The sequence below is a fragment of the Telmatherina bonti genome, assembly GCF_933228915.1.
Source record: "Telmatherina bonti genome assembly, chromosome: 16".
NCBI lineage: Eukaryota > Metazoa > Chordata > Actinopteri > Atheriniformes > Telmatherinidae > Telmatherina > Telmatherina bonti.
In genome coordinates, this window is record NC_136614.1 from 12,555,249 (window position 1) to 12,579,523 (window position 24,275).

Below are 24,275 nucleotides of genomic sequence, written 5' to 3' on the forward strand. Positions count from 1 at the left end.
AAGATTAAGGAAGGGGAAAACTCCTGCCTAACAGATACACATCTCTGTTTTCTCAGCATGTTATTTATGACTTAACAGTCTTCAGTTTTGTACTGGAAGGTGACGATTAGCAGAGTTGAGTTGATTGCTGGCAGCTGTGTGATCAGATTTAAGTCAGAGCACCACTGAAAGGCAATCACTTCTTTTTAGTTTGACTGTGCTGATCATGTTGCAGCTGAGGTTTATGTCTTGGCTTCTGCTTTTCAGTTGTCTGTCAAGAGGTACAGATTTATCCTTTTGCACTCTATATGCTATTTTTGACTGGGTCAGGTAGTATGTGTGTGTTTGTGTAGTTGCAGGTGTCCCTATCAGTCCAGCAAATGAAACCACTACCTCTAGCCCAGGTCAGTGTCCACTGCATTTATGTGCTCTAACTTTTAAAATGTCAAGGACATCTGAATTATAATAAACTCTGTAGGTCACTTCCACTTCTGTAGCTGTCCTGCTGCACCCAAATGCAATGCAGATATCTAATGTTGAATCATTTTCATTACTGGACAACTACTTTACAGCGATTGTTTTTCTTTCAGTTGATGCCACTTCTTTAAACAACACTGACAATGCAGCCAACATGACCTCAGGTTGGTAACCGACTGATCTCAGATATGACTTTTATTTTATCAAGTCTAAAACTAATTGAGCTGAACTTTGGCTGCAGTGCCTGGATACAGAAGTTTAAATGAGAGTGGCGAAGGTATGATCTCAAACTTAATATCAAATTTTTATTCAACTTTTTTGTTTTGTTTTTAAATGTATTGTGCAATACATTTAAACAAAACTGTTTCTGTGGTAGAGCTACAAGAATACACAAGTGAAGGGGATCTCTTATTGGCTGTAAGTAGAAGAAATTGCATTATGATTGGATGATATTTGAGCACGAGGAAACGGAAGATGGTCACAAAATGTCCCAAATTTGACTTTTTTTTTTTTTTTTTTCTTCTATATTTACAACTCCTGATATGAAGCAGAGTTTTTGTTTCTGTATAATTTGCAGGAGGACAGAAATGCTGCAAACACTCTTTGGATGAATGGAATCATCCCGTTCGTAATCAGTGCAGAACTAGGGTTGGTGGTTTCTTCTCAGACCTGAGTGTGTGCGTTTGATCTGTACAAACTCTGGATCTCTTGTGTTGGTGTCCAGCAGGCTTTTTTTGGAGGAATTTCTGCTGCAATATATCAGATTAAATGTTTCTAACTTAACTTCTGCACCCAATCACCTATTGATCTGAGACTGGTGTTGGAGCAGGGAAACATGAGAACCTGCAGGACACTTGTCTGATCTTTTGTCTGTATTGACAAACTGGGTTTCTGTTTTATCAGCTTCTCAAAAGATGGATATTGTGGAGGCCTTCAGGATGATAATGAGTGCAACGTGTATTCGCTTTGTACAACACACCAATGAGCTGAACTACCTAGAGATCAAGGATGGACAAGGGTGAGAATGTGTTTCGTTTACTTCCACATTATAAAACTTTTGCCTTTTTTCAAAGGCCATTTTGTAAAAACATAACAGCAAATTGGCATAATGTCAACAGTGATGTTGAAATGTAACTTTTACCTGGATTTACAAGCTTGTTGGAGGGATTTTAATCAGGTCTGGACACTTTAGACCATTTAAACTGAAGTTGGGGGGGGGGGGGGGGGGACAGACGTTAAACTTTTCCCACAGCTTGATGTGGCATCTGTGTGCTTCTCTGCACATCAATGACTTGGTTTGTCTTGCTTTTTGTCTCAAGCTGCGCATCTTTTGTTGGTTGCCGTGGAGGAGCTCAACCAGTGTTCTTTGGAAAGACCTGTTCAGTAGGGAACCTTTGCCACGAGCTCCTGCATGCTGCAGGACTGTATCATGAACACACCAGGCATGACCGCGATGACTACGTCATAGTGAACTGGCAGAGTATCAGACCAGGTAAATGACTGACCTCAGCAGGGTTTAACTGCATGAAAACTAGCCTGGTTTGTTTTATTCCTGGAGTTTGAATGTGACTGACTAGTCTAGCACAGGTCCAGTCCTCAAGGGCTACAATCCTGCAGGTTTTTCATGTATTCCTGCTCAAACACACCTGACTGAAATGGATCTATTGGCTTTTGATCCATTTAATGTAAGCCAGGTGTGTTGGAAAAGGATATAAAAATTGCATGATGGTGGCCCTTGAAGGAAAAACCTTTTGGACACCCCTGGTCTTGCACTGTCCCCTTCGTCAATGGTATCAGATGTCGCTGTAAGCACTTCCACATTGCTAAAAAAAAAAAAAAAAGGGGGGTAAAATAGTATTGACCTGGTAACTGATGGGTATAACCAAACTGGCTTTCCTTTTTTATGCAGCGGTAGGGTTTTTCCATCTAGGTGTGCCATTGGTGTTGAGCATTTGGGAGCTATATGCCATTTAATGTGGCTTTGGCTTGTTACTGTTGACCTGTTTAGGGTTTTTTTTTTTTTTTTTTTTTCTTGGTGGCTCAAGCACAGAATGGCTCAAACTATAATCTAGTTGTTGGATGGTTTTCATGTAGAACACTTGGACAAGACCTGCTTTTCAGCTGTAACTTGGCTCTTTTTTTTTTTTTTTTTTTTTTCTTCAAAGATAGAAAGACCAACTTTGAGGTGAAAATGGGGAACACCCTCAACCTGCCGTATGATTTGGAGTCCATAATGCACTACGGGCCGTAAGTTTTATTATAGTATAAAATGTCTAGTTTTATTTAAACTTTTGTGATTCCAGTGAGGGACTCTGCTTGTTGCAGGTCTTACTTCAGTACAGATGGAAAAGACACTCTACAGGCCAAGCAACCAGGTGTGGAAATCGGTCAGCGGACTCATCTGAGCCGTCTGGACTCAAGAAAACTGAACAGGCTTTACCACTGTGGTAAATGAGCTGCAGTCTACAGGTTTGTCTTAATTACATCCAATGTTAAATGTTGACTGCTCAGCAGGAGGATGTTTAAAGCAATACTTTAATTCTTTCAGGAATTTGAAGGAAAAGACCAAGCGGAGCAACAGAACATGTTTTATCATGAGACTTAATAAAAAGAACAAACTTGTGTCATGCATGACTTGTAACTGAAACTTAACCCTTCTGGCATCTTCCATCTTTGCCTCGGTCTAAATGCCTGTTGCATTAAAATGCCAAGAGGCTGCATTTCTGGTTTGCAGCGGTGAGATCACATGATTCCAGGGAAAAACCATCCAAACTCGGGCAAAAGTTCTGCGAATAGAAGCAGCTGATGATGGGTACAAGGTGTTTTCAGGAAAGGATTATGAAGAGTGGGACACAAACTACTTGGATCTGCTTAACGTGGAAGAATTGAATCTGTAAAACTTTATGGGTGGAGGGGAAAGATGTTACACTGAAGGACATGTCTGTAATTTAAACAGCTTTCCACTTAAGCTCACTATAGTGGGTATTCCAGAAAATGTGAACTTACTCTGCACTTAGACCTTTTTTAAATGTGACCATGTTGCCATGGAAATGGATCAAATATTCTGGTGACTAAACGGCATGTTTAACTAAAACATTTTACAAGCGCATTCAAAAGATTAGTCAAACCAACTTTAAAGGTTTTAGTTTCTTTTCAAAAAGCGGAAGATTCCCAGCTTTTAGAGGTGTATTCATCAGGTGATGGAAGCCCTCAAAAGGAAAGATGTGGAGCGCTTGAGGCCTAGATTTGCATAAACCAGGGGCCCTGAAAGTTAAAATGGCATCTTTATGAATTACTCATTTGGAGGAGTTCAGCATTTTGTCAGAATGCACATAAAATGTTTCCAAACTTATTCAAGTGAATTTCATTTCATATAAAATACACAACTTAATGCTTACTGCAAAACCAGCTGTAATTTAAAACCAGTGTCTAAACCACAAATCTACAACTAAATATTCTTGAACGCTGGTATCTAAACGGTACATGCATTCAGACATCAGTCCAAGCATCCCACGTTAACATATTCATTCCATCACTGCTGTCAGAGGATGCAGATGAAATTTAAAACTTTACTTTTTGCTGTAATTTTCACTTGGAAAGCTTTTTTTTTTTTTTTGACAGGCCAAGGTTTAAAGGCTTTGAATATTTTTATTTTGAAATGAATCTAATCGTATATATCTTACATCTATACGATGGAATATGACAAATTATAAGGAAAAACAAAGGCATGCAAGACCTTTTTTGTAGGTCAGGAGCAAAAAGAAATTGTTCTAATTTTAGCGATGCTGGAGAACACATTGCTCATGCCACTAGAATAGAATTACAGACTTACTATTAGGAATATTATCAACTACTTCCACAGCATGCACCTGTTTGAATACATAGGAGGAGCTAAGACTGTCACTAATACTGTGTATGCAATGTGAGCTGAAGAGATCTACACTTGATCCACTTAACACTGGGTCTGCGTTCACTTCAAGGTAGGTCAAATTATTTTTCTTACATCGGTGGGGATCTTCTATTTTATAAAACCTGTTTTCCCCCTCAGGCTTCTTTAAACTAGGAAAATGTGATTTAAATGCAGCTAATATTTCGCATTTCTACATTTTTATCAGTGAGGATGCATCTATTTGATCATGACTCCTTTACATTCATGAACTCTGACATGCAGCAACCTTTTGTGTCAACATTTTGGATAATGAATAATTCTAGATGCATGTTGGGGAGTCTGCTGGCCGTCTGAAGCCGGAGTCTGATCCTTCTCTTTGTGCAGGCGCGTTAAAGTGTCAGGTTTGTTTGGGCTTCTCAGATTTACCATCTATCTGCTCCAGCTCACATAGAGCAGCAGAAGTAATCTCAAATTGAAAGATCTTTCTTGGTTTTCTCCCAAACTGACAGTAAATCACCCCGACCTCTTTTATGACCCCTCAGGTCTGCCTGAAACTAGAATCCTGTGCACAGGATTATAAGTTCATTATAAGTTGTGTGATCTTGTACTTATTTTGTGATCATAAATGAAAGCTAGCTAAAGCTGGGGAGCATTGGCCTGTTTGGTAACCAGTGTTACATCTGCAGATTAAATACAAGGATATTTCTTAATAACTGGATGTAAGTTTAAAGAAAAATTAAAATAATGCAGACTACAGGGTGACAACTTTGATTATTTGCTGTGTTTTTATATGAGATAATGTAAGGAAACTGATGTTTGGATTATTTCTTCTCTTTAGAGCAGTTGGAGTCGTATTATCCATATCAGGAAAGCCTGATTAGTCCGCTTTTAAAATGAGGTATAACTTATAACAATCATGTATTTATGGAATAAGGAACTCGATTAAAAGGGTTGATAGTGACCCCTAAATTTGCCAAGACTTCCTGATATTTGGTGGATTCTGGCACATTTTCACAGGAGTTCCATCACTGCTCATTCCACCGATGCATGATCCTGACCCCTCATTGTAAAGGTGACTAATCAGGCTTTTCAGCGCTGGAAGATACAAGGCCAAAAATTTCCTTATTTTTTGCATTTAGATGTTCATTTAAAAAGATAACTGGAGCACTGAAGTCTTCACAAGCTGCAAAAACAATGTCTTTGTTCCATGTCAATATGGCTCTGAGAAAGTTTTCTTTTTAGCCTTTGTGCCCCCCCCCCCCGAAGAGGCTTTTAGGTCTCTTACAGAAGAGATGTAAACATGTAGATTTCACCCTGTGGGTCAGCACTCAGCAACATGAATGTGAAGCATCTCAACAGTACACCAGGTCTCTGCACCGGCTATCTCTCTGTTCTACAGCAGATTTTAGGGTCTTTTATTGGTTTAGAACATTTGCAGTCTTGGTCCTGTATTGATCTGGTTCATATATTCTGCAAAAACTTTCTATATTCTACCCAAAATTAAGAATTAAGAATTGCTGGAACGGTTTTTCTGATTACAACTCTGAAAAAATGTACTAGATCTTTACAAATCATACTTTTATTCATGATTTCATTTTTAATTAACGTCTTTTAAGGTAAATAAAAGTTCTGTAGAATTAATCTCTTCTGCACAAAGCCAGAAAGCTCTGATATCAAGGTTTCCCATTTCCATCCAAATGAATCTGTGGCAGTCTGCAGCGGTACATGGCTTCATCTCTGGTGTTCAGACTGCATGACCGAGGTCCAGAGCTGCTGAGGGAGGTGCTTCTGGAGCGTGGATGGGAGGAATACGATGAAAGAAAGCAAGAAGGGGAAGACTGGAACCTCTACTGGCGTGGATCGGCATTTCACGGCTCAGAATATCACAACCTGCTGCCATGGCAACGCTTGAACCACCATCCAAAAACTGCTGGCATCACGCGTAAGGTTAGAAATTATCCTCATACATGCTGTCCAGATGAACCAGGAAGAGTCAAGTGCTTCAGACAAATCTGTAAACTGTTGATATTCCAGTGAATCAACAGTTTACATCAACGTTTGTTTAGGATCAGAAAAGTGGAAACTAAATTCATGTAGATTTACTGTGTCAGCGCTTCAGGTCCTGAAAAAGCACAAAGAACAACTTCAGTGTTAAAATGGGTTCATTTCATGTAATACTGCAACACTGAAATGCTGTTAAAATAGCTACTTGTAATCACAGATGTCCTTTAAACTTTGTTCAATCGAACAACTTTGATGCATACAGAGATTTCTTCAAGTTATTGAATCATTTCAGTTTTTAATACCTTGGTTCTGCATTTTCTTTGTTTTGGGTAAATAATGACAGAGTAATATCTTATGTAGTGTTTATCTGAGTTTGTATTCATGTTAGTTTTAGGATTTAAGGGATTTTCTGGTAATACTTTGCAATAATGGTACAAATCATACACTTAATGTGTAAGTCATGATGAACTAATGTATTTCATTAATGAAGACTTTATCATGACCTAATGATGATCTCAACATTGTTTCATGCATTTACTTGATCCTTAATTGATAATCAATTAATAAACATTAGTTCACTGTTAATTCATCAATATGATGACATATTTGCCCGGTAGAAACATAATTTGATTCCCTGCAACAAATTTTCTTTTCATTTTTTTTTTTTATGCTGGACACACTTAAAGAAGTTCATTTGGGTGAACATGGATGTAAAAACACTTTGAGTGACCATTAATAAAAGGTTTATTGTAGATTTTTTTGTTTTGTTATTAAAGCAGCTTGTATTTGACATAAAGCATTCCCTTAATATACCACGTCTCTTATAAATGTACTTTATTATTACAGTGATATTAAAACCCTAATAATTACTCCAGGCACTTTTACATATCAATGCTCACCCAAATGAATTTCTTTGAGTGTGTCTTGCATGAATAAAAATGAAAAGAAAATCAGTAGCAGGGAATTAAATGATATATTTGTATCTAAACTAGTAAATCTGTTGATATAGTGATGAATTAACAGTGAACTAATGTTCATCAATTAATGATCAATTAAGGGTCAAGTAATCACATGAATCATTAGTTCAGGATGAGCAACAGGAATTCATGATAGTCGTAAATTAATGCATTAGTTCATCATGACTTACACATTACTTAACTATATGATTTGAACCATTAATGTAAAGTGTTACCGATTATCTTTTATCTAGAATGATATTGTCGCCCTCTTTAAATGTTGGCCTAAGTCCTTTTTAAAACCTTGACAATAATGACCTATGTCATATTTAAAGTTTTTTCTGAAAACACAAAGTTGATTTCTTGTAGATATCTTCTTGAGTTTGAGTTTTTTTTTTTTTATTTAAAAATGGACTCAGACCATTATTTTCAGAAGGTGACGATATCTAAAACCTCATACTTGACAGTTTATTTTTCTTTTACACCTGACAGTAGGAACAAACCTTAAACATACAGTTGTAGGTTTTACAACCCATTTCAAGTCATAAATAGGACATGAAGAATTGTGAATTTTTAGCCATGTTTCAGTCAAATTGGACCAAAACATTGAACAAATAATACACAAATATCAGATTGTAGAAGTAAAAGCTTTTACATAATTAAGTTTATCATTTAGGATGATGATCTACTTGTGTAGAAATGTCTGTAGTCAAATGAGTTTAGTTATTTGATCAGTCGTGCACACAGACTTGGAAGAATTGTGGCCCATTCTATACAGAATACATAGTTTTCCTCCTAACACTGCACTTCTGCTGCTTTCCTCCATATTACTTATATTAGACTGAGGTCAGGACATTGACTTTACCATTCAGAAATCTTAAACCTTCCTGTTTAAAGGAAAACCAATGTGCTTCAAGTGGCTGTCTCACCTTTTCCTAACAGTTTGTTCCCTTTTACCTGGAATTATTAAGAAGATGTTGGTTACAACATACTGATGAAGCAACGAACTCTGCTGGTCCAGATTATCTAAAAAAAGCCCAAACCATGGCTCTACCACCGTCACCAGCAGCAACCTGACATAGAGCAGTCTGTTATTCAGACACCATGGGCTTGTTTGACAGAACTGAGGTACTTGTTAAACCAGTGACTCCTTGCAAAGGTTTTCTCAAATTTCCTGCATTTCTACACAAAATATTCTGTGTGGACTGATGAAGTCTACACTCTAAAGGAAAGTAAACATTTTAGAAGGTTTAAATGTAAATATAAAGTGATCAAAACTTGAAGGAGGCAGATCATGTAAGAAACTACAGAATTGTTTTTATTTCATTAAAGTTGACTTGAGCTTGTTCCATCCTCCACGAGAAGCGAGAACTTTTTTCTTGTGCTCGAGGCTCCCAGAAGAAAATGATGTAATTTTGTTCTAGCGGACGCGTTTGAAGACGTTTCTCCCACATCAGGCTGGCAGAACTTTTTTCTTGCGGGGCTCCGAGAAGTATCGTGTGATTGGTCGGACATGTGAGGTGGGCGTGGTTAACATGGAGAAAGCAGGAAGCGGAGTGGCTGCTTCCATGTTTTTGCTATTGCAGGTAAAACTGATTGTTTTGATAAAACAGCTGATCGAGGTGGTGAGAAATTTTTACATGTGGCATTAAAACACTCAGACCCAGCCGCGTGCACGACCCGCCCTGCCACGGATGAAGTTGCTCGTTAAATATGAAACTAGAAAAACACTCGGAGAGCGGAAACCTCCGCCAAGCACAATGTTAAAGAATCCTTTTAAAACATTCCTGGATCCAAACGGTGGTCCGGATCACCACCAGAATTTAATCAGTTCTTCATTTTTACATTTGCAACAAGTCTTGAAATATTTATAAAAATCCGTCGGTAACCTTTTGAGTTATCTTGAACACAAAGATGCCGGGAAAAACACAACCTCCTTGGCGGAGGTAACAACCGGGTTTATTGGACATAAAAGCAGACATTTCCCCCCCGCAGTGACCCCTCCCCGCTGCAGATGTGATTCTAGTGGAGGATGTATGGACCTGATGACGTTTTTTCTTGTTCTTGCTTCTCGTGGAGGATGGAACAAGCTTAAGTCAACAAATACTGGAAACGCCGAGTTTGTTTGGTTGTTTGCCTTCACAGTTGGACTTTACTGTAAGTTTTAATGACAGAAATGAAACCAAATTCAGTTATGAAATAAAATGCAACCCAACAAACCGATTTTGTAACTTTCTTTTGAAGGACTGCTTGGTGCGCAACCTGAGGAGAATGAGAGCCACATTTGGGTCCACTTTGTATGACTTCAGTCCCACTGCCTTCATCCTCCCCAACGACTACACCTGCTTCCTGGCCGAGTTCAACAAACCGAGTCCCTACGGGAGGCGTCCCGTCTACTGGATCTGTAAGCCTGTGAACCTGTCCAGAGGCAGAGGGATCTTCATCTTTAAGGGCATTAAGGATCTAGTCTACGACTGCCCCGTCATCGTGCAGAGATACATCAGCAACCCGCTGCTGATCTCTGGCTACAAGTTTGACTTGAGGATCTATGTGTGTGTGAAGAGCTTTCATCCACTCACAGTTTACATCCATCAGGAGGGCCTGGTGCGTTTCGCAACAGAGAAGTACGACCTGTCCTCTCTGGATAACTTGTACGCTCATCTCACAAACACAAGCATCAATAAACTCGGTCCTTTCTACAAAACCCCAAAAGGGCGGGTTGGTCAGGGCTGCAAGTGGACGATGAGCAAATTCAGGCATTTCCTCCACAGCCTGGACATAAACGAGCTCCTGTTGTGGCAGAGGATCAACAACATCGTCACTCTGACCCTCCTCACCATTGCCTCCTCTGTGCCCTCCTGTCCAAACTGCGTGGAGCTGTTTGGCTTCGACATCCTCGTTGACACAAAGTTCAAGCCGTGGCTGCTGGAGGTGAACTACAGCCCGGCGCTGACTCTGGACTGCCAAGCTGACGTTTCAGTGAAGAAGGAGCTGATCGGCAATCTGATCGATTTGATGAACTACACATCGATCGACAGATTAAGAGACAGAGCTTATCAGACGCAGAAGTACAAGCATCTTTGTGTCCATCCCAATCCCTCCCCAGGCGTCTCCATACCTGTGCTTTCACATTTAAAAGGACAGACGTTTCAGAGAAAAAGTAACGGTATGAAATCCTCACAAAGCCAGACACTGCCTCTGCTCAAAACGGCAAAGACAGGACAAATACAATCCAAACATGTTTTTACAGGGAATTACCAAAGACACCTTCCCCCTGTTCAAACCAGGGGCAGAACATTTAACACCGCTGCTGACACCACCTGCACTGACCGGACCTCAACCCAGATACTCGACCCACATTCAAGGACAAATGTGTCGAGGCTAAACGGACAGACGTGTCCGGTTCTCGCGTCGCGCCTGATGGAAAACAGTCTTCAGGTGTCTGAGGCTGCAAACAAAGACACTGAAACAGAGGCTGAAATGAATCTTTCAGAAGAGACAGACATTTCCTCTCAGATACCCGACACCCGGCAGAGGGGGCAAAGATTCCCACACTCACCTGAGCGCTGGAGGCTCCCGAATATTTACAGGTACTCACATTACTGAGGGGAAACAGAAAAAATAAAGGATAAACTGTGAAACTGATCTGTTAGTTCATCATAAATCACAAATATTCTGTCAGGAAACATCTAACTTTAACTGAACTGAAACGTGTTTATATGTAATTCAGGGTAGCAATACTGTCAAGTTGTGTTACACTCATACAGGTAGAACAGCTCTAAACCACTAAGGTACTTAAAGCTTCACTTTAAGCACATTGAGGTGTTTCAGATCCAACATGAAGAGAAATCAGTCTCCAGATTAATGAGATGAAATTAATAAAACTCTTTTTATTTTAAATTCCAGAAACAGACGCTGCAATGCAGAAGTGTCAGCTGGTCAGCAGGGACTGAGTCTTGATTTCAGAGATACACCTCAAAACCTTCTGAAATCTTAACAGCAGCTTTGCAGCGTATTGATAAGAGCCAGAAATAAAAAAGTTGACCACTATGGAGCTAAATCTGGGCCAATATATAAAAAAATAATAATAAAAAAAATACTTGAAACTGATTAAAATTCATTTGAAAATGAAAGTGAAGTTTTTACAACAAACTCTGAAAAACAAATAATTGTATACAAAATAAAACAAAGTGAATAAAATGTTTGTATCAAATTTAATTCCAAAGGGGTTATGCATTTTATTTTTGAAACATCTTTTTTCTAAAAATGAATTTTAAATGTTTTAAATGAGATTTTATTCATTCAGTTTTAAAATCAGTCTTTGCAAATTTAGATTTTTTTTCTGTCATTTTCAAAACCTCGTTCACAGTTTCAGATTTTTATTTCACTTTGCTCTTTTGATATTTAACTTTCTGATTCCTGTTTTTCAGCTTCAAACTTTTGGCCCTGATGTAGCGTGTGGGTTGACCCGGACCGCCAAATGAATTCATTCAGACAAAAGATTAGAAAAAAAGATGTCGTCCAAACATGTTTTTTGTCTGAGCTCACAGGGTTGGAGACGCTGTGGGGGGAGGGGGGGTAGATTAGATTAGATAAGATAAACTTTATTTATATAGAGCTTTTCATGGACACACGGTCACAAAGTACTTCACAACAATAAAAACATAGATAACCTGCAACGTGTGGAAAAAATAAAAACAATATGAACACACAGCAGATGGTGCTAGATGGTGGTATCTTCTTCCCATGGGGGGGCACTTTGTTTTGTCTGGCAGGACCTCTTCCTGGGCGGTTTAGTGGGTGGGATTTCAGGCTTGTGGGGCCACGGCCTGGACTGCTTCTGGACAGCAAGTGCCCACTGGGGTTCCCTGGGGGGCCGGTGGTTTGTGGCTGCAGAGTTCTCTGTTTGGGGGCTTCCTGTGATTATCCTTTGGGCATTTGCATGGTCGTCCCTGTGGTGGACTGACTGGGATTTGTTCCTCTGGGGTGGCTACTAGTCTCCAAAATCTTCAGGGGTCCCCTGGTATGTGACTCATGTTTGCCAGGTCACATCTGCAGCATCACACTCCTCTGTAATCACTTTTCATTCTTGATATTTTGTCTCCACGTTCACAAAGCTGCAAGCGGATGCAGTGACAGCGTCGTCCTGGAGAGTAAAGCCGCTTCGGGTTTACAACCTGCAGATAAAAGATCGTTACGACGCCACATCCAATCTGATCTCACGACAGATGTTACAACAGCCAACATTCACATTAAATATGTTTTTATTCGCAGTGGAAGCCGGAGGCCAGATGGGATCAGAGTGGGAGGATCCCCAGCTCAGCATCGAGAAATTCCCCCAGTCCGAGTTGGAAACTTCATCCGGACGTTCCCATTTAATGCAGCCACCCTGAAAGCCTCCCAGCACAAACTGGATGTTGCAAAAATCGCACAGGAGCTTCAGCAGGTGACTGGTCTGTTGGCGTCTGGCCAGTCAGCTGGGAAGAACTGTAGGAGAGAAAAGGACACAGATGATGATGACTTTGATTCACTGTTATGGGGACCCAAAGATCCCCCACTGCTCAGCCAGTGCTTCAGACTAACATAGATCATGTGCAAACAGCAACGTTTGTTATTTTGGGGCTCATGGGTTAAATTGTTTGAGAAGCACTGCTCTGAATCGCATTGACACTGGGATTTCTTCACTTTCATGGATCTTTCTGGGCTCCAGCAGCTTTCTGAGCTGGTTGACACCCTGAAGCTCGCCCTGAAATTCTTATAAGTTCTGTTTTACAGTAAATAATGTGCCATTAAGATATCTGATGGTTTAGAACCAATTGCTTCCCTCCACTTTTTTCTTTTATTGGAACAAACTGACCTAAAGATACTGACTTCTGTAAACTTTCTACATTTTATGGTGGACATGTTAACCCTTTACAGTGACTTTTCCTTCATTTCCCTGCACAATTCAGCTGCTGTGTGCTGCAGCCGACACGGCGAGATGGAAAGCTGGATTAAAATATTGATCACTACCACTTTGAAGATGATTAATATTGTCATTTAGAACACTAGGAGTTCACGTGCATTATTTTACAACAATGTACAGTTGTGCTCATATTTATTCATACCCTTTCATTAAAGAGGGAAAAACAGCTGCCTGTAAAATAAGATGAAATTGACTAAAGTAATATTAAATAAAAAAATTATGAAAATCATGACATTACTTTATAATTCTGGTTCAATAGAATTTTTTTTTTAGAAAACAAGATAATTTTATTATATATTACATCACTCATAAACTAATATTTAGTTGAACAATCCTTTAATGTTTCCGCTCCAGTCAGGTGTTTTCTGTTCCTCTCAGTCAGACTTCTGCACCTGTTGACAGGTATTTTGTCCCACTGTTCAACAGAAGAGTGCTCTAATTTGTTTTTTTTTTTTGTTTGTTTCCTTTATTCAACTCAGTAAAATGAAAAAAAAAACAGTGTCTTATATTACCAAATTATGTTTTTGCAAATTTTTAGTGATTGTTCCTTTTTGAAGTCTCCAGTTATTTGAGTGACTGTTGTAAATTCAGCCTTTTCTTTAATGAAAGGGGATGAATACATATGAGCACAACTGTAAATGATATCAAGTCACTGTTTTACATCTAAAATATTGGATTTTAACAGCTTGTTGTTGCTGTGTGTGTGTGATTTAGGACTGAAATCAAGTTCATGCAGTGACGGATCAGGTGCACGGAACAGATCGACTTGCACTGCATGAACATGTAATGAGGTCAGTCAGCCTTTGACACCATCTTTTGTTTGTCCTCATCAATAATTACCACGACTGAAAGTGCCACTTAGTAAACACAAAGCTGAACTGAAAGAAGAACAGAAACACGATGATGAAACTATGATCTATAACAGGTTTCACATCACTTGCTAAATGCATTCCCTGTCTTTTACGGCCTTTTAGGGGTGTACAGTACCGTACAAGTCTACATTCAACCCTCATTTATTTATACCCAGCTTTCAAGCCACCACAGTTTCCTGTAACCTTTTAGAATACTCTGAACAATCGTTTCTCAAGCTTTATTAAGTTGCTTTGCACTGAGCTATGAATAGCACAAAAACAACGGAACAAAAAGAAGCAGCGTTGTATCTAAACATAACAGACAACTTGGTAAAGAACCAATTTTGAATCTTATCAGGCACCTTCTTACCAGCAGCCTGTCACAACGACATTATTTCATCCTATTTTCAGCTGGATTAATGGAAAAAAAATAGACTTTTGCAAGACAAAATAGTATTTTTGCAACAAGTGGATCCACATGTTCATCGGTAAATCTGGGCATTGTGTGTTCATGTTGAGTGGAAAAGGAGAAAAAAAAAGCATCATCAGGCAAAGAAAAAAAAAAGGATGTACAGCAGATGTCTGAGGGAGAGGTCCTCATGAAATGGGAAAAAACCGTAAAGACCAAACAGAAGATGCATCTCTACCAGTACTTGATCCATCTTGGCCAAAGTCTGGTTAGAAACGTCTCCATGCAGGAGAGGCGGTGAAGAAGTCATTCATAAGGAAGGAAAATGGGGAGAAAAGGCTGAAGAAGCTAAGCCACATGAGACTGGACTGAAAATCAGTGGAATCAGGTCTGACGGAGCCCAGACAAACATGACAGAAGCAGCATCTGGAGAGAGAACAGAACAGAAAGCTGGAAACATTCAAAGAAGTGCTTCAAGAAACCTGGGGAGCTTTTCATGAAGACATTACCAGAAAGCTTTAAGAAGACTGTGTTAAAGTAACCAGACTGATTCATTTCAAGCTCATTTGAACTGTAAAAACTCTGTTTGGCCTTTTCGTGTATTGTCATTTATGTTTGAACATTTGGAGTTTTCCCTGCGCTGCTTTCCTGTTCTCCTGGATGTACGTGAGGAGAAAGTTAAATTTGCACAATCTTGTGTTTCCCAACAATGCTTCATGATGAACCTTTTCCTTGCAACAAGTGTGTGTTTCCACTGCAAACAGATACTTTCAGAATCACTTTTATTGTTCATCTTTGTCTGTTTACGCCTGTATTTCCATGAGCATCAGAGTGAACTCAAAAGAAATGGAAGTTTACTTTATTTCCACCGCTTGATGATATAAAAGCAAGAAACAACGGCAGGACAATTAAACTAAAACCCTGTGTGTGTGCAGACTAAATGGCTGCTTAAAAGGCATAAAGTGATCATTATTTGTGACCACAGAGTGATTCGTCTTGCCAGTAGGTTGTTGAAAACCATTTGGCCTCTTCACGTAATGCAACATGAAGTTTTGTTGTTTGTTAATGAAATTTCTTTTCTTTTCTTTTTGCTTTCTCTTGGATACTAAACAGAGGTTTATAAGCAGCCTAGAGCTTTTTATACTGTATATAATAAAAAAAAATAAATTAAAAAAAAAAAAAAAAATATATATATTATTATTATTATTATTATTATAGTTATTTTAAATGTGATACAGAAGTTAATTAAAGTAATGAAACTATTTAGGGCATTGGTTGTAATGTTTTTATTCTGGCAGCATTTTTCTTTTTGCAGGTGAAGCAGAGCACACTGCCTTGTATATGATAATTAAATCATAAGCAGGTGACCCCCATCTTGATGAAGAGATTTTAATACAAAAAAAGTAAAACGTCACTCAGTAAAATTTGATTTATTAAAATGTTCTTTATTATCTTTATTGTGTTTAATCCTATGAGTATTGTTATACCTACATTCAGCTAAGAGAGAAAATTGAGTTTAGAGTTACTGTTGAGGTAGAACATGGATGGAGAAATGCTTTAATTACATCCTTTTCTATTTATTCTACATAAGTAAGTAAGTAAATCTTTAATTATATAGCGCCTTTCAAGATAAAAATCACACAACACTTCACAACAACACACAAAAATTTAAAACATAAAAGATTAAGAAAACATAAAAACAAATAAAACTAAGTAAAAACAAGATTAAAAAGATGTCTTAAGATGATTTTTTTTAAAAAGAGATCACTGATTCAGACCATGTCAGGCTGAGAGGAAGGGAGTCCCACAAACAGGGGAGCCACTGCATAAATACCACATTTATGTTGCTTTTTTTTTTTTTTTTTAAAGATATTTTATTCAGAACTGTACCTGTATTTTTTAACTGGGCTGATAGTCGGACATATTTAACAGTTTTTTGTGCACGGGGATCCTTCATACAGGGGGCTTTGCCTGGTCAGGTGGCTGCTGCAGCACTCACCCTTATGTGGGTAGCTGTGAGGGGTCCTGCAGTGCAGCCTTAGGGCTGTGGTGTGATCTGCACTGTTTCCAGTAGTGAGGGTCTCTGTGGTCATGAGTCTTCTAGCTCTCAGTGTGAAGAGATCTCAAAGATATTGTTTTCTAACAGCAACGTTAGATGTTTATTTCCTTATTTATACACAGTCAACCCCAAAGAGCCCGGCCTGACATATGTGATACATACAGTTTCTAAGATATTTAGCATCACTTTATGGTAAAACCTTTCATTCAACATCATGTTTAAGACAATCTGATACTTGTCTTCTGCCCTTTAATGACAGCAGAAGATTAAACTATAAGATCTTTAATATCACAGTGTATTATTGGTAAATATACCAAAAAATTTTACTTTTCCTATTTTTAGGGACATTTTTTCAAGGGGCAAAAATTGGCCTTCTATTTAAAAGACTTTACTTACCGTTTTTCCAAGGGTCAGGACTGCAAGACACTTTACGTAACTTTTTTACCTTGAAACTGTATTCTGGATTTGTTCGATGACACTGACATCTATCATATGCATTTATAGAGCCACAGCTGCCCGGCAGCGTCCCAAGGATCAGAAACCAACACGAGACAACTTATACATCCGGGACATGATGTGATGTTGCGACAGAGTTTTGCTTCACGTTATAATAAGGAACTAACTGTTCTGAACATGCAATGTTGCTGATTCAGCAAAGAAACACAAGAAGATTAAAAGAGAGAAAGAGACAAAGCAAGAGTCATCGTAAGATCGTCTTTTCCAATCTGGAGAGAGCTAACAGGTCAGGTAGGATGCAAGATGGAGGTTGAATTAACCATCGAAAGGGAACGTGTAACGGGGAAAATGGCAAAAGTTCTGTAGTGTGTTTAACAGAAGCTAGATATAGATTGCAAAATGATGTATGTGTGTGTGTGTGCATGAGTGTATTTGTGATGGAGATATATAATGATCAGGTGTGTGTTAAAAATGTTCTGGTTTTATCACTGGGTGTGTGAAGACTTGTATTCAATGAGCCACATCTGCATTTAAATCAAGCATTTTATGCTACTTTTTGTACAAAAATTTGTTTTATAAATAAAACTTGATTTAATAACTACAAATACCAACATCCACAAAACTTCCATTAAAGTAAAGCAAAAAACTGAGAACAACAATGAGCTGAGAAATTAAACGCAAAGATCATACATTATTATAAATTCCTGAAATAAGTAAATAAAAAATAAAAATAATCCATGTTGTTTTCCTTTTAATTAAGATAAGTCTTCACAATGTGGCCTTATTACCTTGTTGATGCTCACACAACTCAGCCTCGTTCTAACCTGCTGTCAGTTGGTGACGGAGATCATGTACTAACATGCAGACACACACCTACACACATGCTCAGTGACAAAACAATGCATTCCTGTTCAAAATAATGTCACTCTGTATGTGACTCACATGTTCATCTGAAGAGTGGAGCTTTTGTTGTTTCCACAGAGTAAATCATGACGACATTACACAGTGTTACTCTCCATCTGAAAACAGAGAAACCACCTCACACTTTCTGTTGAAAATGAAAGCAATGATTTCAGAAAGCTTGCATAACTCTGTTCTACAATCTGACAGGTCGACGTGCTGCACGTGCTGTGCTCATTCTTAATTTTTTTTTTTTTCTCTTTTGCAACCGTATTTCATTCAACAGACGGTAAAACTAAAAGAACAACAATGACAACAGGTCCCTCTTGGGTCTGCTTCTGATCCTTTGGAGGGGGCAACGTTGCATCTGCATGATCACTCAAGACAAATCTTAACACTTAAAAAACCAACCCCTAATATTTTGTAGTCACATGGACACACTATGTAGCTAATTTGTTTGGCGCAACACAGCAACAAAACCATCATTCCGCAGACATGATGCTTGATAACCAAGCGGCAACCTCCGGTGGTAAAAAGTGAAGCCTATGCGCAGGTGCATAAAACTGCAGTTACCCTGTCATCCACCAGGGGCTGCAAAACAGAGCAAATCCCCATAGACTCCCATGTTAAAAAGACCAACTTCACAGCAGATATAAACATGTTTACAGCCTGGTACAAAAATCCATTTTCGGTTTAATAGGTAAGGTTTACCTTCATGACAACTGTGGGGGGAGTGAATTTTTTCTAACTCGCCCGTTTAAAAGTAATTTAATCTCGAAGTTTGGTATATTTAGGGGCGTGTCCTTTTGATTGACAGGTACCGATCTCCGGCTTCAAGTCAGAAGAACGTAGAATAACAGCGGTTTTTAGCCAGTTAACGGCGTGACTTAGCTTTAGCCCGCTTACCTCCGTTAGCTGGTTAGCTCCTGTTATCTTGGGGTTAGCTTGGTTAGCTTTTAGCTACAGAAAGCTCGGCGTTTGCTCGATGTCAATCATCCGCCATGACGCTCACGGCTCCCCTCTCAGCTCCTCCTCTTTGCCCATATTTGTATTTTCTTGACGAGACGACATGCATGCCCCTGCCAAGATGGTGATGGTCGGAACCGCCCGCCAAGCTTCAATTCAGCTCTTCAGGAACCTGTGGGTGATGTCACAGAGACTCCGTCCATCTCTTTATATACAGTCTATGTTGATAACACTGGGTTGGTTGGTTTCACACTTTCACACATACATATAGCTGATAAATACTGTAGTGACAGAAGTTGGAGACTGGCGGAAAAACCTGATCTCCCTTTTCCACAAACTATGTTATAGTTAGAAGGGCATCATTAAGGCCTGCTGAGTGTTTGCAGAAAGATGTTTTAAACTCAGTGCCATTATGGTCCACGTGATGAGCCGTGGAATTTGCAGGGTCAGTACTCGATGCCATGTAGAACAAAGCAAAGAGCAGCCAGAAAGAGAAAGAGGACACTGATGCTGAGTCTTTATATCCCAGGGGCACCAAGTTCAGGTGTTCAAAGGAAAATGTGGCATAAAAAAAAATAAAAATAAAAATAAAAAATCCCTAAAATAAGGAGGGTGAGGTAACTGCAGCATGCTAACCTGCTAAAGTCATACTCAGTGTTTTATCATGTAATTTAATACCATAGTCACTGATTGAAATGCCAACTGCTGTTTACTTTTTTAATATATACGCACAAGTAGTTTGGTAAGTTAATTCCCTGTTATATCCCTCCATTAAGGCAATTTCATGCAAATGTCAACCTCACCATGAATAAAAACTAACGAGACGTCTAATATAACAATTCATTTCGGGTGTAACAAATTGGTGTTGAATGTGCTGTTATGATGCTCATTCATGGGACAGCTCATGTAACATCCATAGCTGAGTGACGGCTGCTGTCACACAGTTGTGCTTCTGGCTGCCATGGTTTTAAGTGTTTCTGGTTTTTTACCATTTATCATATTATAAGTATTGTTCATATACCAATCACATTTTTGTAATAATTTGTGACGAGGAGTGACATATTTGGACAACGCTATGTAGATTACAGTGGAGATTTTTTTAGTGCTTTAGGAGCATAAGTAACTAAACTAACATCCCGCATGTGCTTATATCTGGTCATTAGTTGATCAGTACTGTAGTTTATGTTGTAACAATATTTTCTTTTTGTAAACTGTAATTTCTGGCTAAGTGATGTCAGAATTAACTTGATATGAGTGACAGATCATCCACAGTCAGGTAGCAGGCTCATAAGATTAAATCTTACCATACAAACGATGAATCCTCGCATCGACAAGAAACAGGTTTCATTGGTCTATAGATGTTTGGAAAGGATAGGGAAGTAAATGCAATTGCTTGCTATAAAAGGGGGTGAGGCACTCTGCTGTGCTCTGAGCATCAGATGTCAAAGTGGAAGTTCCTCTCTGCAGTGAATCCTCTTGGCAGCTGCAGGTCTCCACGACTCACCCAAAAACACTGACACAGAGGCAGATCATTGACTGTAGTTCAATTTAGAAACCAAAAGACTATGAGCTGCTGGTTAAAGTTGTGCATCAGACCCACCTGGGCTGGCCGTTATACCTGCGGGCACATCCTAAATAACAGGACAACAGGGCGGGAATATATGTGCAACAACAAACTAATGGTAATAACTCTATTGTTGTAGTATGCTATTTTGTAATAATCATATGTTATTTTGTAATAATCAAAAATCCATTTTCTACCACTTATTTAGGGCAGCAGCCTTGGCAGGGAAGCCCAGACTTCCCTCTCCCCAGCCACATTTGCCAACTCTGTGGAAGGGATCCAGAGGGGTTCCCAGGCCAGTCAAGAGATTTAATCTGTCCAGCGTGTCCTGGGTCTTCCCCGGGGTCTCCTCCCAGAGGGACGTACCTGGAACATCTCACCAGGGAGGTCCAGGAGGCATCCTGACCAGATGCCCTAGCCACCTCAACTGGTTCCTCTCGATGAGGAGGAGCAGCAGCTCTACTCTGAGCCCCTCCCGGATGACCGAGCTCCTCACCCTATCTCTAAGGGGGAGCCCGGCCACCCTGCAGAGGAAACCCATTTCAGCCGCCTGTATACGAGATCTCGTTCTTTCGGTCATGACCCACAGCTCATGACCATAGGTGAGAGTAGGCCTTCTGGCTCCTTCTTCACCACGACAGACCGGCGCAGAGTCCGCATTACTGCAGACGCCGCACCGATCCGTCTGTTGATCTCACGCTCCATCCTTCCCTCACTCGTAAACAAGACCCCGACATATTTAAACTCCTCCACTTGAGGCAGGACCTGACTCCCGACCCGGAGAGGGCAATCCACCCTATTCCGGCTGAGGACCATGGTCTCAGATTTGGAGGTGCTAATTATCATCCCAGCCGTTTCACACTCGGCCGCGAATCGCTCAAGTGAGAGCTGGAGATCATGATGCAATGAAGCCAACAGGACTGCTTTACCCGCATAAAGCAGAGACCCAATCCTGAGGCCACCAAACCGGATCCCCTCAACACCTCGGCTGCGCCTAGAAATTCTGTCTAAATAAGTTATGAACAGAATCGGTGCTAAAGGGCAGCCTTGGCGGAGTCCAACCCTCACTGAAAACAAATCCAACTTACTGCCAGCAATGCGAACCAAGCTCTGACACCTGTCGTTATACAAGGGGGTCTGTATAAGGGGTTATTTATAAAACTATTTTTGTAGAAAAAGTAGCATGAAATGCTTCTTGTAAACGCACTTGTGGCACATTAAAAACAAGTCTTCACACACCCAGAGATAAAACCTGATTTACCACACACCTGATCATGATACATCTCAATGATACACTCACTCACGCACACACAACCTACACCCTCATTTTGCACTCTATGTCTAGCTTCTGTCTTTTTAACCCTTTAAAAACACACTACAGACCTTTTGCCATTTCCCCATTATGCGCCCTCCTTTGACGGCTAATCTGGCATACATCTTGCATCCCACCTGACCTGCTGGCTCTCTCCAACCAGCAAAAGACTCTTTCAATGACTCTAGCTTTGTCCATTTCTCTCTCTTAATCTTCTTGTGTTTTCTTTGCTGAATCAGCAATGTTGCATGTTGAAAACAACCAGTTCCTTATCATACCGTGACACGAAATGTCATCCCAGATGTAAAAGTTGTACAGTGCGGTTTTTCAGGCTCGGGACGCTGCTGGGTGGCAGCGTAGCATGGAACAAGTCCAGAACGCAGATCTTTAAGGAAAATAAAAGTCAGAATACGTCTTTAAAACCAGGAATGCTGGAGAGTGTAAATTTGTAAAATATGCAAGATTGTGGGACGGATAAAGAGCAGGAAACATACGAAGCAACTGGTTTTCTGCACTGATATATAAGTGTCCAACCTGATCAAAGTAAACTGCTAAACAGATAAATAGTTGTGAGATAAAACTTTGCAAATTTCTCCTTGAGACTTTTTTTTAAGCTTCACTTGATGATGGTTGCATGTATCAGTTTGATGCAAATGTTCTTATCTTATCACTGATCACAAAGTGTATCTGCTTGCTAGATGACCATGCTATCTTCACCTTCACACACGCGATCAACACATAAGAGTTAACAAAGCAAGGGTTCATACTAAATAAATTGTGATTACTTCATGCCACGCATACTTGCATGTTCCTGAGTTAAATAAGACTTTTTGCAGTAAGTGTTCATGATAACAGAGGGCTATTAAAGTTTACTACAAACACATCAACTAGACAGATAATTGATGCATGAATCTTTTACAACCAACAAGTCAAATATCCAACTTTATTCCTGAACAATAAAGAGGGTATTAGCATGTGTTGAGTACTCATCATAAACTATACCTGGAAAGAGGCGATTTCTTCATGCCATGTCTATAACATGTCCGTGCAGAGTGTGAATACTTCAAGCTATCTGGACTTGCTACTGTAGTTGAGAAAATTTTCAGAGCCTGCAATGTTAGACGTTGAGGGCGAGCCCTCCCTCCTGTCCTCCCTTAGGATGCAGAATTCCACACGACTTAATTTACTTTCCCTTACATAGTAGAGAAGACTGACAGCAGCTCTGTATGCAGCTCCTCGTGTCTACAAACCAATTCCCAGAGATCCACATCTGCGTACCCCAGGGAGTTTTCCTTTAAACGTCCCTTTGCAACATACAGGGCATCTGTGGAGGAGCCTTTCGCTGTGCACACAGAAAATTCCTTCCAGCACTGGTACTGACTCGCACATGAAAAACAGACTTTTGGGAAGCAGAAACTAACACATGGAGACTTCAAGGAGAACTTAAAAGACCTAAGGCTGAAGGCACAGAAGAAACTTTAGCAGGATTTTTCGGTTTGGTCAAAGAAAAAAACACCCGGAAGGTTTGGCGTCTTACAATTGGAATCCAAGCCCAGCTGCTGGTTCTCTGTACATCAGCCTCTTCCACCCTGCGTAGATTCACGCCCAGGTTATGAACAGCCTTGATGCCAAGCCTGCAACCTACACAGCATCCTGCAGCGAACCGTGCAACCAGCCACCATGCACGCCTAAAGCTGCATTTTCTGGCTTTTATGCTCCCAAATTACACAGGTGTGTGTAATTTGCCAACCCAGGAATGCATGGCTCTTTAACTACGGCAACTCTGAGGGGACATTAGACTCCCCTTCTATGTGTCGGTTACATCTTTAAAAATCCAAAACAAATGTAAAATTTGATGCCAGCATCAGAGTCAAAACTCATAGTTGTTGCTGTCTGATTCTTTTTCCCATGATGCTCCATGCATTTTTAAATACGAAAAACAGATGTTTTTGTTTTCCAAAAAGACATTAAAATGTGGACTCGTTTTCAACTGTTTTCCTAAAGATGGACTTAATGCTGGGACAGATCAAGGAAACTATACACAAAGTTGTTATCAGGCTCCCTCCTCATACAATATAGTTTCAGCTTAAATTTCTGGATGCAGCTGCAGATTGTGTGAAATAACTGTTTTTCCAAAGATACCGCAGAGTCATTGTGGTTGTACTGATCACAATGGTTTTAGTTTTTAACATTCGTTCAGATTCACTGAATCTTTTTGTAATTTTCTGCTGAATAGATGTTAAGACTAAAGTTTTTTTATGAAACTGTTTTTTTTTAAACTTATTGATGGTTATCTGACAGTATTTTGCACAATCTTAAGAAATGACTAATCCTTGCTTAGAAACACTATAGGTTTGGTATTTTCCCTTTTATACCTAATCTTGACACCCTCACCCATCACCAATTAATCTTGTGAACTAGTACAATAAGCAGAAAAAACTTGATGGAAAAATAAGACATTTTATGCAGGAACACTAAATGATTTGGA

General features: G+C 39.6%; 2 protein-coding genes across 2 annotated transcripts; both read left to right on the forward strand.

The window, feature by feature from the left end:
• Window positions 1-1,370: 1,370 nt before the first annotated feature.
• On the forward strand, window positions 1,371-2,911 carry LOC306767641 (zinc metalloproteinase nas-14; the record flags this gene model as incomplete). Its single annotated transcript, XM_079255714.1, has 4 exons — window positions 1,371-1,474; window positions 1,776-1,948; window positions 2,622-2,703; window positions 2,782-2,911. 4 exons carry the CDS (start codon window positions 1,371-1,373, stop codon window positions 2,909-2,911), a joined length of 489 nt encoding a protein of 162 aa, XP_079111840.1.
• A 3,159-nt stretch (window positions 2,912-6,070) lies between these two features.
• ttll2 (tubulin tyrosine ligase-like family, member 2) lies at window positions 6,071-12,892 on the forward strand (the record flags this gene model as incomplete). Its single annotated transcript, XM_079255715.1, has 3 exons — window positions 6,071-6,292; window positions 9,550-10,895; window positions 12,580-12,892. 3 exons carry the CDS (start codon window positions 6,071-6,073, stop codon window positions 12,890-12,892), a joined length of 1,881 nt encoding a protein of 626 aa, XP_079111841.1.
• Window positions 12,893-24,275: the final 11,383 nt, after the last annotated feature.